Source organism: Hermetia illucens, chromosome 1 (genome assembly GCF_905115235.1).
Source record: "Hermetia illucens chromosome 1, iHerIll2.2.curated.20191125, whole genome shotgun sequence".
Taxonomy (NCBI): domain Eukaryota; kingdom Metazoa; phylum Arthropoda; class Insecta; order Diptera; family Stratiomyidae; genus Hermetia; species Hermetia illucens.
In genome coordinates, this window is record NC_051849.1 from 147,282,391 (window position 1) to 147,302,624 (window position 20,234).

Consider the following 20,234-nt stretch of genomic DNA (forward strand, 5'->3'; position numbering starts at 1 on the left):
GCAGCTAGATTATCTACGTTAACAGGATGTGGGTGCACAAAAAGCAATTGTGAAATCGCAAACCATTTACTTCAAGTGCACTTCTCACGCTCAGCCCAGGGCTAACATTCAGCAATGCATACAGCCCTCAACCGTGAGAATGTAATCTGGGATTCAAAGTAATATCACTAGAGCGAGTAAGATAGGCATTTAAATCGTTCCATAGATACAAGTCCGCGGGCCTTGATGGCATTGCACTAATCATAGAGGAATTCGATACCCTGGGCCTACATGTTCGAAATATATGCCGTGCATGCCTAGCGTGCGATTGTAATCAATTACCTGGCATGAAGTGAAGGTAATATTTCCAAACAAGGGAAATACACCTACACGGACACAAAAAGCTTGGGGCCAATCCATTTAACTTCATTTTTACCAAAAGTACTGAAAACACTAGTAGATCGGCTCATAAGGCATACATACATTCTCATAAAAACACGCCATGCCATAACAAAAAGACAATACAAGGCGACAGCTCTGTATTCGCTCACGGCGAAATTCAGAACGCGGTATTCGAAAAAGGATACTTAAGCACATTGACAGATGTCGAAGGTGTTTTCAACTATGCCTCATTGTGACGCGGCAAGACAGCACGGAATAGATCCGCTGTTAATCGGTTAGATATTTGACCTGCTCAAGTGGAGAAAGATTCACTTATGGGTCGGACGGAAGTCCATCTAAGGGGCTGCCAACAGGGTTTCCTTTATTCTGGTATAGCTCCTGGTAGTGAACACTTTGCTATGAAAGACAAAAAAGGCCTTTGCGCAAGAATTTGCGGGCAGTGGAACTGTTTTAATTATCAGCACGTTTGCGACCATAGTATCCTCAATTGGTGTCTCCATAACGGACTCATGGTGAATGCTAAGAAAACTGTATTAGTTGTGTTTATTAGGAACGTTAGGCGGGGTAGCTACACACAACCCACTTTATCAGCATTTGAAATCCAGCTGATAGAAACAGCGAAGTATTCCGGAGTACATTTCGAGGAGAAACAAGTGTGGAAACACCATATCCAATAACAATATCATCTCCTCACAAATATTTTTAATAATCTTGTATAACGAGTAGTACCTTGTTAACTACAAACGGGCCACAAAATCTCTGTCTCACTACACGAATTTTATACCCCAACAGGAACATCCGTCACATAATTCTTTGCAGAATTCAATAATATGCGGGAAAAACCGTAAATTAGAGAAAACGTAATTCGAAAGCATTAAACTCCCTTTAATCGAAATAGTCGGAAAAATCAAACATACAAATCAGCACGAAAATCTCAAATAAAATAGGCCTTCTCCTATTTGTTAGCCTGAAATGCCTGATTATAACGTAGATTTCAACCTTGCCTATCCCAAACATATATCTCAACGATCGTAATCAAACCGCACTCATAACTCAACTCTTTTTAATATCACATTCCGTAAAGCTTATCAGAAAGCAAAACATTCGGTAGTAGAGAAAGTAAATTTATGATTCGAACGCTCTTGTGGTTTATGGAATCCGCTTTCCAGCTGAAGAGGCATGCACTCTTCAGTAAAAGGATGCAGAAATTCACACTAAGCTGAGCTTGCAGAAGTACCCACAGTGAAGCAGATGTGCATGTTCATTCTTAGATTCATGTTTACTCCAAATGTTATTTGCATTACTTTCCAACAGCTCCACATACGCAAGATGGCATCCAGAGGAAGCAATTGTGGTATCACCGCGAATTCCGTGCACGAAACTAAAACTCTCTAAACAAACTGTGTATACGCTACCCTCATAAAAGCATTCCGCTCTATAAAACTTACAATTTAGACAAATTCCACGGAACTAATGGAGCGCCCCTTCCGAACGTTGAAAATATGGTCCTTAAAGCCACATACGTACGTGTAAGCGGTTCTTCCTTCCATTTCTTCACGGCCGCATTCGACCTGCATTCAGCAAGCGCAGCATGTTTTGCATGAGTAATGTCGATACAATAGCAACTCGCTCCTGAAATTCTTTTCGTATACACATGGACCAAACTGTTTGATTTTCAGCGCTCCATTCAGTATTATCCTTTCATTCTTTGTCTTTCACGGAAAGCCCTCACTCATCCAGGAACGATATCGATATGCCAAGAACACTCTTTTGAATGAAGGTGAAATTTCCATCATATACGCGAAATATTTTCTTGTTCCTTCCTAAACTTCATGATGGAGTTTAGTTTACGTATGTTCAAAGGATAACAGGAATCAAGAGAGATGATACAAAGGGAGAAAAATCGTACCAGCTGGGGAAAACGGGAAGGCGACAGGAAAGTGTGCATGAGCGAATTTTGATTGCACACGGAGAACGTGACGTTCTTACTAGCAGCAGATCGGATAGAGACATTCTTTGAAGTTTTCAGTCCCGACCGCAAAGTTAAGCAACATTTTGAATTTTTGATTATGTGATCATCCAAAATATGAAAATAATGGGCCCGCCTGCTTGGAATATCCTGCGCTATATCGATTTTCCAGTTTGTGTAGTTATGCTGACACTTTTCCCGACATAACATAAGAAGAATAAGAATAAACACCTCCTCCAGAAAAATCAGCCACGGTACAATATGGGCATGCCATAAAGCATGTAATAAATAAAAAAGTCAATTTATCTTAGCATATTTATTTTAATCTACGTGTTCACAATGCCTCTAGCCCTTGGCTCTGCATTTCTCTCATTATTCGCTTTTTAATAATTCCCGAAATGTTAGCATTCACGTTCGGCAATAGTCCTCCTGTCCTGGCGGCGTGTTCTATTCGCTGAACAACTTCAATTTCACGCTGGCTCGATACGAAATTCGTCACTTGACATTTATGATGGCTTCCTACTCGTCCAATTCTTCCACATCGATGGATATAGTCGGCCACGTGCAATGGGAAATCGAAATTTATGACATGTCTAGCGCGGGTTGTATCCAGTCCCCGACTCCCGATGTCCGTGGTCGACAGGACATCCACTTCACCGTGTTGAAATTGTTCAAATTTGCCAATTCGAACTTCCATTAGCATGTCCCCGTTCAAATTGACGCAATTCACCCCTTGGTCGTTAAGGAAAATCGAAATAAAATCACTGGTCGCTGACTTGTTACCAAAAATTATCAAAGGACGTTTCCTCCGTAACTCAGATTTGACTAGCGTTAGTAGCTGGCCAGGTCGATCAGATTTGTTCATTCGTATAAATTTTTGGGTGACGTGAGGCATGAGATGATGCAAATCTGGACTAACTAGCTCGTGTATCGTTTCGGTGTCGACGATTTGTGCAAGCATCTGATTGACGTTGGTTGGCATGGTTGCCGACGCTAGGATCAACTGCGTCCCGATGATGTTGTTGCTCAAGTCCTGGAGATGGTTTTTGTGAAACTGAAAACAAAAAACATTTTATTACTAAAAAGAACGCATCCTAAAAGTCATTCATTACACAGGTCTGCAACCAAAAGGCTGTTTGAATAATTCTAGCTGATTATTATGTAATTTGATGTGCTAAAAACGAAAATGATATAAGAAAATGTGTAGGACGTCAGGATTTTTCACCAAAGTGCGATTTCACATTGGGCCCATTTTCCCTTGCCTAAGGGATGAGATCTTGACAGATATTATAGTATTTTCGTCATATGAAACGCATTTTCCGAATCTAAGTAAATAAGAAAAGAGAAATACTAGTCAGCCAATTTTTAATTTGATATTATCATAGAAATGTAAGGAACCGAATGTAGCATCAGGTAAGGAGTGAGTTTTTATGTACACATAAGGTCATCATCAACGGTCTAGGCTCTATTGTATGCTGGCAGGCCCTAAGCAAAAAATGCAATAGAACGAAGCTTAATAGGATTCAAAGGCCCGCGTATGCAGGTGCTACTTGGGCCCTGCAGTCCTGCCCCGCAGATGCTCTCGATGTACTCTTGCATTTCCTCCCCCTAGACCTCCTCATTACATAAGTTGTAACATGCAGTGCCGTTAGACTACATAAGTCCGGATGCTGGGCAGCGAATTCCAACGGCCATAGTAACGTCCAAGACGAAGTACCTCGGCATTCCCCACGGACTATGCCACACGCAAGCTGAACTTCACGAAAAAGTTTGCTGTGGACTTTTCAACCAGGGCAAAGTGGAAGACCGGCGGCGTATTCCAAGGATGTGAGACAGTATTCTTCACCACATCAGAGATGGTCTGCGGAGTCGGTGCGGGGGTTTTCTCGAATACACACAGTGTATCCGTCGGTGCCGTATGTCTCCCAGGTTTCGCCAGTGTATTCCAAGCGGAAGTCCTAGTGATATTGGAAATCTGTCGATGGCCCCAAACGTAACATAGCCATTCTGACTGACAGCCAAGCGGTCATCAAGGCCTTGTACACAGCGACAACATTCTCCAGGCTGGTGAGGCAATGCAGGGAAGCACTGAACCGCCTGGGCGACACGCTCAAGGTTCCCCTCTTCTGGGTGCCCGGACATAGGAACATAGAGGGGAATGAGCGGGCTGACCGATTGGCCAGGCTGGGCTCCGCTCTTGGCAGCCCTTTGGCGGGTACAGTCGGTGTCTCATTGGCGGCTGTCAAGGGCAGAGTCTACTCGCACTACTTAGCGGCCGCGAGCCTTAAATGGCGAGGACTTACCAACTGTGCCAAATCAAGGAGGATTTGGCCCGTTTATAACATAGCCCGATCACAAGAGCTCCTGTGCCAGATGCGTGCAATGCGTGCATTCAAGGTTACGGCGGTCTGGACTCTGCATCCCTGCTCTCATAACAGCAGTCACAGTCTTAGGAGCTTGTGGCATCAAAATGGTGCACCCCAACGCTAATTGGGCTCCTCGGAGCGACCACTGTTACCTACCCTACCTACCGATCCGGTCTAAGCCCATCTTAATAAGGAACTCCAGACATTCCGATTTAGCGCTAAAGTCTACCAATTTGACATCAATAAAAGCTATCTGACGTCGCCTCCACCATCGCTCCATCTCAGGCAGGGTCTGCCTCGTATTCTTTTTCTATAAACTTCTTCATTCGTAAGGATTAAGTGACCCTCTCAGCGCGACCTATGGAGTCGCATTTTATAGACAACCAGACGGTCAGGGTATCGCTCATAGATTCCGTCGTTATGTAGGCTACGAAATCGTATATTATCATGTAGGGGGCCAAAAATTCTTCGGAGGATTCTTCTCTCGAACGCGGCCAAGAGTTCGCATTTTTTCTTACTAAGAATAATGAAATAAAATATTTTTGTCACTAGATTGTCCTGCTAGTCTATACAGACTATAGAATAATTATTATTATTGAAGTTGTAACTTTTGTACTTTTTGGATATTTTAGTTGCTTCATGTATACACTTTAATTTGCCGTGTAGTTTGTGTGCGTCTGAATGCGAATTCGATGTTATACCATTTTTAGGCGCAGCTACCATAACCGAAGCACATTCAGTGGAGCTGTTTTCAACGGAGGAAAGATAACAAAATGAGTACCGTTTATGAAAAATTATGTTCGATATTAAATATAGACGAATTGCAAAGGAAATTCAGTAATATAAGTAGGTTATTTTGTCCCCAAAATTCAATTAAATAATAATAATCGTTGGCACAACAATCCATATTGGATCAAGGCCTTGAAGTGTGTTAGAGCACTTCATTCAAGACCGTAACGGTACACCACAGTACACTGTGGGAGGCAATGTGGTCAGCATTGCGCCCGCCCGAGATTATTACCCTGATTTGACTCAGGTACTCATTCACAGCTGAGTCGACTGGTGTCCGACATCCAATCACGATAACAAATTCCTCTGCCCCCAGCGAGATTTGAACCGCGACCTTCCGCTACGACAGCCCAGCGCTCTAACCACTTGAGCCATCCGGACACATAAAATTCAATTAAAAACTGAACAAATTCGCCAATTATCGTAATAAATTTTATCTCCGCTACCCTTTTCGGCTCCAGTTTCCAGTTACCAATGAGTCCTATAAGCGATGCAACGTAGCCTGAACCAAGTGGACTTTGTTGAAGACTTCAGACTTCATTCAATTTCGCAAAATTAAAACACGAATACAGAAGTTTCGCTGCAGGTATGACTTCAAATTCTTCAGGTAATGATCAGCAATCCTCACCAGCCACCAGGTTTATAGATTGACTTAGATTTTTCCGGAAATAAGTACACATATTTGAGGTCTGCGATTAACGATCTGCATAAAGACAGCCCGGATAACTGAATGGTTAGAGCACAAGGCTGTCGTACGGAAGGTCGCGGTTCAAATCTCACTGGTGGCAGTGTACCGTTACGGTCTTGAATGAAGTACTCTAAATCACTCCAAGGCCCTGATCCAATATGGCTTGTTGCGCCAACGATTATATAAAGACTGCGGTCAAAGGGTAGTGTAGGTCCCAGGGCGAAACGTGGATTAGTGCCCACGTTGGAGCATAAAACCTGGAATACGCCTGCTGAACCAACACCAACAACTCTACTACCAAACCCTCCACCTCCACGTGGTGATCATTGGGAGTTCTTTCTTCATGAAAAACTGCAGGCGGAGAAGGATGAAAGTGAGTCTCCCGCGCCCAAAACGGGACAAAATGTACCAACTGGTCCTTCAGGTTGGGGGTTGGGTAAGGCTGACAACCCTACATGGAAAATCGATGTTACGAAGCCACGGAAGGAGCCTCAGACAGGATGGATTTCAAAATGACGAACTGGGCAACGACAACGGATTTAACCATTTGCGCATTTTCTCATGGAACATGCGCTCCCTGTACAGATCGAATGCTGCTGAGTAGCTAGCCGATACCCTGTCCCAATATAAGACTGATGTAACAGCGTTACAACAGATGCGATGGACGAGGACCGGTTTCCTGGGGAAGAACCGCTACACCATATATTATAGCGGCCATCCAGTAAACCATGTGCTCTGAATAGGTTTCTTAGTCAGCAAAAAAATGAAACCTGTTGTTATTGGCTTTGCAAATATAAGCGAAAGGTTATGCACTCTGCGTTTGTGAAGCAAGTTAAGAACTATAAGCCTTATAAACGTGCACGCCCCCACAGAGGAGACTGTAGAGTCGGAGAAGGATACCTTCTACGAGGCAGGTGAGCGGACCCTCGAAGCCTGTCCCAAGTATGATATCAAAATCATACTTGGAGATTTCAACAGTCAAGTAGGGACGGAGCCCGTATTCAGCCGATACGTCGGCTCCCATAGCTTACTTAGGGATACCAATGATAACGGACTACGGATTATTCAGTTAGCAGTATCCCACGAAATGGTTGTTGGAAGTACCTCGTTTGCGCGCAAAGCTGTCTACAAACATACGTGGGCCTCTTCAGACGGGACCACTTTCCACCAAATTGACCATGTGCTGATTGAACGCCGCCATCTCTCAGCCTTGATGAATGTCAAAACCTATAGGGGCGCCAATATAGACTCGTACCACTATCTGGGATAGTGCTCCGAGCTCGAATTACGGTAACACCTACAATCACCTCTGACAATCAGGTGAGAGTGAATATTGAAGCCATTCACAACACAGCCGCAATACCTACAAGGACGAAATGGATGCCGCAATAAGGGCGTTATCATTGATTCCGCCACAAACATACTTGGCCCAGCCGCAAGAAAAGTCGGAACGGCTGGTTTGACGATGAATGTAAGGTAGCTACGAAACGGAAGAATGCTGCATGCCGAGAAGTGTTGCATTCTCAAAGAACGCGGGCACGCGCAGAAACTTATCACGAACTCTGTCGAGCGGAGAAGTGATTTCACAGACGGAAAAGGGAAGCATAGGAGAACCAACAAGTCTGTGAACTAGGAAAGTACAGGGAGTACAACGCACCAGGCGCGGAAGTTTTACCAACAAGTCAGCAGGATGAATTGATAACTACGCACTGCAAGAAACCTGATAATGTGGCACCAAAAGCTGCAACATAGAACTCAAACACGGTGTTGGCATTGCCATCTCAGAGGGTTCCCGTGATGCTATTAAAGAGGTCGATCCGTGACCGGATGATGAAGCTCACCATTATATCAAGTGATCACACGGCGTACGCAGCAAAGACATGTCGAACTGATGCCGAGAAGGATACCTTCTGGTAACTTGATGCAAAAACCTGTAACGTGTCTGCTGATGACTATATCATCATTACAGGCGAGTTTAATGGTCATGTGAGTGAATTGGCAGACGGTAACAGGTGCCATTGGGTTTGGAGCGCGAAATAAGGGTGCGGAGCGTATAATCCCATGACTTGGTACTTATAAATATATGGTTTATCAAATAATTATTTTACCTTCCTACATTTTATAGTGGGAACAGTAAAACGCAAATCCACTATGTTCTCATAAAACGACTACATTTCACCACCGTCACTGATTACAAAGCCGTTCCCTATGAGAACATCGCACCTGAATATCGACCGTTGGTTGCCGTCTTGCGGATCATGCCACCGATAAAACAGCGTGGGGAACGCACTGGCCCGCCGCGAATTAAATGGTGGCGAAATCATCTCACTTACACGATTACCAACCATTGCGATTGTGGAAGAATCGTGAAATCAAATTAAAGACACGATCCGCAAAGTGACCTATGCAACCCTCAGGATCACCGAGCCAGGCGACCACTGTCATCCAAGCGGTCCATTATAAAATTCTGTGCGATAAGCTGGACACTCGGGTATCGAACACTTCTGTGTTAATGGCAAGAACGGTACTTTGCTTACCGACCAACGTACCGCAGCGGATAGATGGCGAGGATATTTTCAGTAGAAATTGAAGAAGAATTGGGAAAAGCAGCAGGACCTGTCGTTAGGTCTGCATCTGAGCTCCGGAAAGTGAAAAGCTGAGACCCAACACTGTGACTCAGTGAATTCTTCAGTCGAGTTAGTAAGGGAGACAGAAGACCATCTGACTGGGAAGAAAGTACCACAGTTCAAATATGGAACAAGAAAGATAATCCAGCAGAATGTTCAAATTACCGTCCGAGCAAGTATCGAGTCTGTAATAATAGCAACCCTCTCCTCACCCAGGCAGGCCTGAAGCACAGCAAAAAGTTGAGCCCCCAAAACCCAACTGATATCCAAGGAAAAACGTGAGACTTGGATCCAATTCGGACGCCGCACAGGTAGCATGAATGCAGCATCAGATCTTAGGACTAGAAAACCCTTTGATTTGAGGCCCTCCACCGCAATGCCACACGCACCCCCAACTGGGCTCCGCCACTGGTTTTGGGATTTCCTTCCTTTAATTTAAGAAGTTCTTAGGCTGTCAGGAGGGGCCTTCTGAAACGGAGAGGCAGCTCATTGGCCAAAGCAAAAATCTCGTGCAACGGGGTGGTTCTGGTCAGCTCCAAGCATCTTCTCAGGATACAAGCAGATGTTGAGTTGAGCTTGTTTTCAAAATATTGGACATAGCGACATTCTCTATAATGGGCCTTACCACAGATCTATAGATATTGATGGAACCCCAAAAAAAAACCAGTCGAAAAATTAATCAACCTGCCTGCCTTTACCGTTTTACGAATAATTGAGTTCAAGTCTTGTCTGACTGAACTCGTTCTCGTTATCTTCCTACCTAAAAAGTTGATGGATTTGACATGAGCAACGATAGGATATAGATAAGGATATAAGGAATTCATCAACAAACACATTTACCTGCCTTCGCAAACATTTGGAAGTCGACAACCAATCGTCCCCGGTAGCCAAAATGAGGATGTCGTCTGCATATTGGAATATCTCAATGCTATCAGTGCATTTATTATGCAGGGATGTATAGACGCTAAACAACATTGGACTTAAAACGTATCTTTGAGGAATGCCATTTCCAACTTGAACGCTATCCAGTCCTAGCTGTAGGCGATTGGACATTATCCTTGATACCCATAAAACAATCTCAGTAGAAAACGGAAATATGACGTTATATTGCTAAGGGTAGCCAGATAAACCTTCTCATAGGCGTTTTTCACATCCAGCACCACAGCCAACACCTGCTGACCTTCGCCTTTTGCTTTCGAAATATGTAAAAAGATATCATTGATGCAAGCAGACATAGATTTGCCTGCCGAATAGGCATAGCAGTTACCAGGCAGGACTTTGTATTCATCAATGAAATTGTTATTGATCATGAAGTTAAGGGGACGTGAGGGGTTCAATCTTTGTAAAAAACAATTTGATTATTGGTTTTGGTTGAAAATACGTTTTGAAAATATGTGGTGTCACAAACGAGCAATCGCGACCACAACGATGGGTAGCAGGGAGTCGAGTTCGAGACGCCGACCACAATATGTTCCGTGTTTAAAAACGTGAAATAAACAATTCTTGTAAATCAGTTAAAGTCTTTGCTCTCTGTCTCGGCCCCTTTGACAGATCAGAAGTGGGATCTTCCTTTTCGGTTTCGGTGAATGCAAAATGCCGCGACAAAAATTCGCAATCGCAGATTTAACGTGCCCGGTATTACGGAAGTTGCTGCGCGACCGGGAGTTGAGATCGGCCGGGCGAAAACCGGATTTAGTGAAGCGGTTGATCGACAGTGAAGGTAGCGATGAAATCGAATTGTCCGACAACGAAATCGAGGACAATGACGACGACCTTCGACAGACGGTTTCCGCTTTGGTGGAAAATGTGGCGTCAATAATGGCGGCCATTAAAAATGGCCAAGTCGGTGTACCACCCGTACCACCTGTTCCACCCGTTCCATCAGCTGTCCTACCCCAGGACGACGATGCTATTGCCGAAGCCCATCATCAACGCACACCATTCAATATTACCGCACCGACTCATTCAACGGCTTTCGGCGATATCGAGCCGACACTACGACGGCGCAACGAGACGATGACGTCAACTCGTCAACCGACCGCGGAATACGTATTTCAACCACGAGATGTTATCGGGATTCTACCAACATTTGACCCGCTCGACGATGTGTCCCCATCAGCCGAACAATTCATCGACCGAATTGAAAAATTGGCTCAGGTATATCACTGGGAGGAATACCTCGTTCTGTTTGCCGCTCAGGCTAAGTTGAAAGGCCCGGCTAAACGATGGATTGACGGATTGCAAACGACGTTTGCAACGTGGGAAGAATTCTCCAAAGCGCTAATTGCAGATTTCCCCAGTCGATTTACGACAGAAGATATGCGACAGCGGCTCGATAGCAGCCGTCGCGCACACAACGAAACAACCGAAGAATATTTTTTCCGCGTCTGCGCAATGGGACGACGGGCGAAGCTTGACGACGAAACGATCGTGTATTACATACGACGAGGGCTTTGTATGAAACCATTACAAACTGCCATAGCCACGATGCATTTCAACACGCCGAGCGAAATGCTAGTGGCCATACGACGATTTGTAGCGAACGATCCGGGAACGAACGATAGTTCCAATAGCGTTCGGGGTGAACGAACGAATATACTCCGATCGCCGCCGCTGCTGAATGCTGCAAATCAAAACGCGAGGCTATATTACAATTGTTTCGAAAGAGGGCATTTGTCGTTGAACTGTCCGAAGCCGCAACGAAGACCACGATGCGTGAAATGCAATAGAACTGGCCATGCGCAAAATGACTGCCCGACAGCCGCGCGAACAGAAGCCAACCGCCGAGAGACAATAAATCGTATAGCACAACACACAGACAACAAATTGCTAACGAAGACAGTGGAAATAGGCGACGATGAATTTGAGTGTATTGTGGACTCAGCAAGTAGCTGTTCTTCGATCAGACAGTCTGAGGCTCAACGAATTGGACAGATTAAACAATTCGAGCCAGCTCAACAACTTAAAGGGTTCGGTGGAGCTGTATACCTTTGCAATAAGAAAATAATTGCAACAATCAGAATTGACGACGTGATACTGGAGGGAGTTTTGTATATCGTGGACAACGAGCAGATGGATAAGCCGATACTCATTGGAACCGATATTCTACTGCAAGAAGGTAGGTGCTGCACAATTCGTGGTCGTGAATTTAAAATGAAATCGGAATTCGAGAACATACGAACCGGACCAATATCATCAATCGATAAAGAACAACTGTTTGAAGTATTGGAAAAATGGCATAGGTGTTTTTCTACTAATTTATCAACGATCGGTCGTTCAAATTCCACCGAAATGGAAATCCGTGTTACAACCAGCAAACCAGTCAGTCGACAGCCTTACAAGCTCCCGATCCCGAAGCGATTGAAAGTGGAAGAAATGATCGACGAGCTACTGAAAGCTGGAATAATTCGACCGAGCGAGTCGGAATATTCATCTCCGGTCATACTGGTCGCGAAATCAGATGGTACAGACCGACTTTGTATCGATTATCGAGCATTAAACGCGATTACAGTGAAGGAACCATTCCCAGTTCCCAGTGTGGAAGAGCAATTGGCCGGAAATTCCTTCTTTACTACGCTGGATTTCATTTCAGGATATTACCAAATCACGATTGCCGAATCATCGAAAAAGTATACGGCTTTCGCAACTCATATAGGCCAATATGAATTCAACGTAGCTCCATTTGGATTGACCAACGCTCCATTCAAATTCCAAAGAGAAATCCGAAAAATCACATCGAGAATGAAACGACGAGTAGTATCTTATGTTGACGAAATCATCATACCGAGCAAAAATATCAAAGAAGGCTTGGAAGCGTTGGATGAGTTCTTAGGAATATTAGCGGAAATCGGTATGACATTAAATATAAAGAAATATACATTTTTAGTGACCGAAGTATCCTTTTTGGGACATCGAATCACTAAGGAAGGTCTTCTACCCGGTGAAGTGAAAACCGATGCAATCCAGAAATTCCCAACACCTAGTAATCGAACCGAGGTTGGACGGTTTCTTGGATTAACTAGTTTCTTTCGACGATTCGTTCAAGGATATGCTCAGATAGCTTTGCCGTTACCTCGATTGCTGAAAACGAAGGATGCGGAACCATTTACATGGACATTTCTTGAACAGGAAGCATTCGATACCTTACGAAGAGCTCTTTATCATCCACCGATTTTAGAGATCTACGACGTCAAGCGACAGCACGAAGTCCACACGGACGCGAGTTCGAATGGAATTGCTGGAGTGTTACTTCAAGAGAGCGACAACGGGTTAAGACCTGTCATGTACTTCAGTCGGAAGTGCTCGGAGACCGAAGCGAAATATCACAGTCATGAGCTAGAGGTTCTAGCCATAGTCGACAGCCTGGAACGGTTCAGGATGTTTTTGATCGGAAAGAGGTTTCGTGTCATTATTGATTGTGCTGCAATAACATCTACGAAAAATAAAACGCCGTTACATCCTCACATTGCGAGATGGTGGCTACGTCTTCAGGAATTCGATTGTGAATACATCCATCGAAGTGCTGACCGCATGCGACATGTAGACGCTCTGAGCAGAGCACCCGTAGAGCCTCCAAACCCAACCAAGACAGTCGCCGACCTCGTCCTTAAGGTGGAACTCGATGAACACGATTTCTTGACGACCATCCAGCTGCAGGATATGATGTTAGCAAATATTGTCAAACTTCTTCAAGGAATGAGCTCTGAACAAGCGACACAGATTCGACGCGAATACGTTTACAAAAATAACCGTTTGTACCGCAAAGTTGACGATCAGTTGAGATTCGTTGTACCGACGGCAATGCGATGGAGAGTAGTGCGTACCTACCACGATGACATGGGACACTTTGCTGCGGAGAAAACTTTAGATCGATTGAGGAAAGATTTTTGGTTCCCGAAAATGAGAAAATATGTCAAAATCATATATATCAGCATGCATGGAATGCGTGTACAATAAGACGGTGACAGGGAAGGCCGAAGGGCAGCTATACATCGACAGTGTGAAACCTATTCCCTTCATGCGATTGCACCTGGATCATGTAGGACCACTGCCGAAGACGTCACGAGGAAATCAATATATCCTGGGAATCACCGAACCTTTTACTAAATTTACAGTCTTAAAAGCCGTCCGTAGCGTAAACACCCAGCCAGTAATACGAGCGTTGAATGAATTGACTTCGTATTTTGGGCTACCAGCTATTGTCGTCACCGATCGAGGCACGGCTTTCACTTCTCACAACTTTGCCGAATACTGTAAATTAAACGGGATCCAACACATTCAAACAGCTGTTCGAACACCTCGAGCCAACGGCTCAATTGAAAGAATTAATCAAACGGTTTGCAAATGTCTTCGAGCCAGCGGTGTAAGCGATTCAGATTGGCACACAGCTATCCGCGACATCCAGTGGACTTTGAACAGCAATACAAATGCAACGACCAAATATAGTCCAAACGATCTCATATTCGATTTTCGATTGCGGGACGTTGTTCATAACCGTCTCGTACAAGCCATCCACGATGAAGCGAACGATTCACAAGAAAGTATCGATATCCGACGGGAAAGGGCAACTAAAGCGATTGAAGCCGAGCAGGCAAAATGGAAGCAGCGATTCGATAGGCAGCGCAAGAAATCTTCTCAATATCAGGAGGGTGATCTGGTCGTGATTACCAACGTTGCTCCTTCGACGGGATTTTCTCGAAAGCTGGAGCCGCGACATCGAGGGCCGTATGTATTATAATTTCGAAAGTGTTAAGGTTCGACCGATACGTCGTTGAAGATATCGAAGGTCTCCAACGTCGACAAAGGCGCTTTAATTCGGTGTTCCACGCCGAACATCTTAAACCGTGGTGCACAGCTGCACCTTTCCTCGACAACGATACCGATGGGAGCGACAACGAAGAAGACCCGGGGAACGTGCCCGGCCAGGAGTCCGATTTGTCAGGAGTGGCCGAACTGTCACAAACGAGCAATCGCGACCACAACGATGGGTAGCAGGGAGTCGAGTTCGAGACGCCGACCGATATGGACCACAATATGTTCCGTGTTTAAAAACGTGAAATAAACAATTCTTGTAAATCAGTTAAAGTCTTTGCTTTCTGTCTCGGCCCCTTTGACATGAATATGAAAGTCATGTTCGCTTTCAAAAATAAGTGGCCAGTGCATATAGTCCAGCAGGTCAAAGTCGCTTTTTGAGCCTCTTACTCCTCTTCAAAACACCTGCTTTGTATATGTATGTTACATATTCTCGTTTTGTTAACATGTTGCATAAATAGAACGGAGCACTTTCGAAACTGGTTTTATCCGTTATAATTCGGTTTTGTGTACTAAAAAGCCACTACTGTCAATGCTGTAATAACATATAGCATTTCTACACATTCGAAGCAATAAAATGAACCTCGGAGACGGAGATAGGTGATAAATATTTTGATTTACATCAGATTTTTTGGCGCCAAAAGCCGAAAAATTTGAAAAATTGTGATCCGAAATCATCCACGCCGTCAATTTTTGACATTTTATTAAAAAATTTTAAGCAAACAAAAACCAGCCTAGAAAAATTCATAAACCCTTTTTTGAAACTTTAACATTATAATAATATATACGCAAAATTTCATCCAAATATTTTTTCTAAAACAAATACACCATTTGAAAAAAATTAAAAAAACAAAATTTCAACCCTTCACGTCCCCACACAATTTGACAAGCACATTAATGAGAGCAATAGGGCGGTGACTGGTCAAAAGTTCTGGGTCTTTAAATGTTTTTGGGATTGGTACCACCCGAATAATAGACCAGTCCTCAGGAGAACTGAACCTGTACCAGATGAGATTTTTCCGGTGCCAACCAGCGTACGTGTTGAAAAGTGATATTATCCATACCAGGCACGGAGGCACGCTTGTGCCTTAATAATACAGCCGTCAGCTCTTCTAGAGAGAAGGGCTGAGAAACAGTGGGATATCTAAGGGTATCCGGAAGAGAGGAGGAAGAGGGGCTGTACTGCCCAGCCAGAAAATCAAGATATTCGAGGTTTTTCTTAGAATCCCAATGTGGGGCTTGCCGCTGAGGTAACGACGAAGACGCTTCATCTATTTCCAGAAGAACTTGACACCTTTCGTCACAGATAAGTCAGACTAAAATTCACGCCAACGCTTCCGCTTCGCGTCAGCAACAACCACCTTCCACAAACGTTTGGCCTCCTCAAATAGGAGAAAATTTGGGGTGCTGGATCTAGCCCTGAATCGCCTATACGTATCTGTATTTGTATCCTTTTAAAGTACAGTTCAAGCTCCGGGGCCCACTATGCCTTCAATTAGCCCATGTGATTAGTTCAAGGTCGAGTTGCATCAGCAATTTCCCTTTTCAAAGTGTTAGTAAGAGTAGCAATAATAGTAATCTGCGCCTTTAGCCTATTTGAATGAATCTTAAATTTACGAGAAACATTTAGCACCTGCGTAGAGATGCAAATAGGAGTGTGGTGACTATTAGATATTTGGCCCAATCGAATTCCACTGCCAACATTGACTAGCAGAATTGGCAGGAGCTATGTCTGGAACCGAGCCCGATTGAATAGGCGTAGACGGAGGGTTAGAAAAAGTGAGCATCCCATTATTAAGAAAATTAAATGAGGAGTTGAGGAGACTAGCCTCCAATCTCATTCCTTTGCCATTACTGAGGTAGTCACCCAGAGTTTTGGATCTAGCATTAAAATCCTCATTGGTGGTTACATTGTTGTACTTCTCACAAAAAGTGAGGAGTCTAACAAAGGTCGTATTAGAGATATTGAGAGGAAAATAAACTGACACGATCACGAAATTAGAAGTAAGGTTAAGTGTTTTAGTTATTACAATATCATAATCTGAAAACTTAGTCGACTTGACGGAAACGAATGGATTTGGGGAACGCCAAAATGACACCACCATTAGCCGTCTTCCCTAAATTTTGCTATTAGATTTAAGCCCGAAATAAACTTTGAGAGGGGAGAACGAATAATAATACAAGTTTCTTGCAGGGCAAGAATATCGAAGTTGCTGCTGTTAGCATAATATTCTAGATTTGATTTATTTGCCCTTTGAATATTGAATTTAATACTGAAGTATTTTCACAATTTCTACGAAGGGAAATTAGGTGATCACATTCCAATTGGGTTTAATTAAGTGTCTTCACGAGGTCAGAGACTTATGATCTTATGACAGATTCATTGAGCAATATTTTGCTGATCTGTCTCTTTTACTTCGTTACTGCAACGTACAAAGGATTTTCATAGACAGGAGGCGTTCGTTTGAAAACATTGGGAAATGTTGCTGCTGGGCCTTCTGCTGGGTGAAGCCCGGACTTCTCTTCTTCGCAACATTACTATACTTGGCTGAGCCCCTGGCAACCCTATTAGACTCCAGCGTGGTGCTACTGAAGCTTCTTTTCTGGGAAGAGAGGGGAAAACCTTGCAGTGGGTTGTAATAATTGTTTGACTCCCGAGCAGCTTCTGTAGCGTTTGTTTCAAATCGAAGCAATTTTTACATTTTTGATATATTCTATCCATTACGTCATTACGTAGCCAAAGTTACAAATAATAATGGAAAATATATATTTCGAAAAGGTTTATTCTATGTGTGAATTTTTTTTTATTATAAAAACGGAGATCTAATATGTTATTCGTGAAAAGATTCGGCTACCAGAAATATTAGAATTGAATAGTTCCTTCCATATTCTCGCTTCAGCATTCATCTTATGAACAGGCATCATTGATAGACCAAACTACAAAGTCCCTACATTCTAAACTTACCGGGAATCGTTTCAAAAAGTGCGCCAATTTGCCAGCGAAACTATCATCCAAAAGTGTGTCAGCCTCGTCCAGAACAACATGACGCACTTCATCCATTCTGTAGATGCCGGTGGTCACCAGCTTGCTAATCGCTCCTATTGTCCCAACCAGAATGTCCACCTCTTCGAAGTCAGGGTTCAGCATTTGCCTCTTCGTGTGCCCGCCTATGATGGTTTTCACCTGCACCCCGAGTCCTCTAGTTAATTTCTCCACAACAGTGGCTACCTGGCCGGCTAACTCCCTTCCCGGCGTCAGAATCAATGCGAGCGGAGTGTTCATCTGCCTGTCCCTGACTTTGTTCTTTGTAGACAACAATTGTGCGACGATAGGCAGAGCGTATGCAAGCGTTTTCCCACAGCCTGTAGCTGCCGCAAGCAGGACATGATTCATGTCAGTTATGAGAGGCAACGCTTTGGATTGTATGGATGTGAGCTTCTCGATTTCTAGTTCGGTTTTGATGTTATTGACGAGCTGCTCGTTCACCCCGAACTGCTCCAATTTGGCGTTGTCTAGTTCTTCACTGGGTGATTCTCTCTCGGGTGTGCTTGCATTAATAATGAAATGATCCCCCTTGGATTTTCGGTGTCGCCATCCGCTCGATGCCAGCGGAATTTCGCCAAACTTTACATTTTTATTCACTTCACCATCTGCAAAGTAATTGAACTCGGATCGTTTGCATGTGATAATCGGAACTCCGCGAACACTTTCCGCTTTGACAGTCCTGGCAGCGGTTGCGTAATGTCTCCGCGATATATTTTTCACAACGCACGTTAATGTCCGAATCATCTTAGGAGTGTTATTATTTCACATCACACATAACTAACATATTCAACCACAGAGTGGACCCAATTTGAGGTTAAATTCCCTTCGCCATATGACGTTCTGTATGTTTACTACAGCTTGACAGGCCGGTCAGCTGATCGGGAAGAAATGTGGAACGTAATCATTCGAGAATCGACTTTGGAGAATGTGGAACTCGCTTGAATTCGGTTAACGTTTGTGAGTAGCATTTCCGCTTTTGCCAACTCGTTTTTCAAGACCAGAGAAAGAGGAAATTACAGAGGCGTCGACTTTCAGAATTAGTACGTGAGTAACGTTTTACTATAGCAATGTTTTATTCATTTGGGGACCAAAATGAAATCGTGTGATCAACACATTAGGGGAGTGATTGAGATTACGATGAGGCCTAGCGACAATCGGAATCTGAATAATCCACGACAACATTTAGTTCTTATATTTTTAAGAGATCGTGTGATGAACGATTATTGTACTAAACCACGCTATAGTCAGGCAGCGAGGCGATCACAAATAGAAATTGCTTCAACATTACCTATCTTTGCTAACGATAGTTCACTTACTACGTGCCCACATATGTCCGTTAACCCTATCCTCTCTGGCATGCGAGTACTTGGCAATAGCCGACCGCTTTATGCAATCCTATTTGACTTCGGCTTATTTCGCATTCAAGTGAGCGCGTTTCTAAGTTCCGGACATATGCCTTTTGCCTGCTGTTCAGATCCCCTATTCCTTCGTACAGTCACTATAGTACTTCTTGGTAACCCAATTCCACACCGCATCAACTGGTATCCGGTTTAGGATAGCTGGGGTTTCTTATTAAAGAATAATAAGAAACCCCAGCTATCCTGGTTTTGCGCCACTTCGATGTCCCTAACAGCTGTCTGGCGTCTTGACCTACATCATCGTGTAATCCCAGGAACGGTTTACCACGGCTTACCCCATTATTTTTTCATTTCGCCACAAGTGCATTTTATCTGAGAGGTATTACTTGGATTTGCCTTAGGCTTCCATTCGGTCGATTTTTAATTTGAGTCAGCCCGCAGTTTGTCTTCACCCGAATATCATGCCACGACTGAACATGTCAACTATGCGGAACAGACTTCCAAGATAGTTATCATAAAACTTGATGTCATCAAGTCATCAAGTGTGTCAGCTTGCATTTACCACGTAATCCATATTTGATTGCTAATCATATCCTGCACTATGCAGTAGCCATGAAAATAAGTTCGGTGCCATTCAAAACTAAAGAGGGCACAAAGAATCTCCTGGAAAATGCTTCTCCAGATGCGAATGAGCTCTGAGGAGTTGGTACTTTCAAATAAACGCGACGACAAGGTGGTATGCCACCCTTCGATAATTGTCGCTATACACCAACACCAACTATGAACCAACACCAACAGCTCTACTACCAAACCCTATCTCCACCTCCACGTGGTGACCGCTGGGAGCTCTTTCTTAACGAAAAGCTGCAGACGGAGAAGGATGAAGGCGAGTCTCCCGCGCCTAAAAACGGGACACATTTGTACCAACTGGTCCTCCAGGTTGGGGGTTGGGTAGGGCTGACAACCCTACACGGAAAACAAGTTGTTACGAAGCCACAACAGGAGCCTCGGATAGGACGGATTTTAAAACGACGAACCCGGCAACGACAAAGGAACAACGATTTGCGCATTTTCTCATGGAACGTGCGCTCCCTGTACAGAGATGAAGCTGATAAGCAGCTAGCCGATACCCTGTCCCAATATAGGGCTGATGTAACAGCGTTGCAAGAGATGCGATGGACAGGGACCGGTTTCCTGGA

The 20,234-nt window shown here is 44.0% G+C and overlaps 1 protein-coding gene across 1 annotated transcript; it reads right to left on the bottom strand.

Annotated features, from left to right (window-relative positions):
- Positions 1-2,657: 2,657 nt before the first annotated feature.
- LOC119661404 (probable ATP-dependent RNA helicase DDX28) lies at positions 2,658-18,526 on the bottom strand. The gene is made up of 2 exons (XM_038070733.1): positions 17,597-18,526; positions 2,658-3,404 (listed from the first exon to the last, which is right to left on the bottom strand). The coding sequence occupies exons 1-2, from the start codon at positions 18,419-18,421 to the stop codon at positions 2,685-2,687; spliced, it is 1,545 nt and encodes a 514-aa protein (XP_037926661.1). The 5' UTR covers positions 18,422-18,526; the 3' UTR covers positions 2,658-2,684.
- Between the last annotated feature and the right edge of the window lie 1,708 nt (positions 18,527-20,234).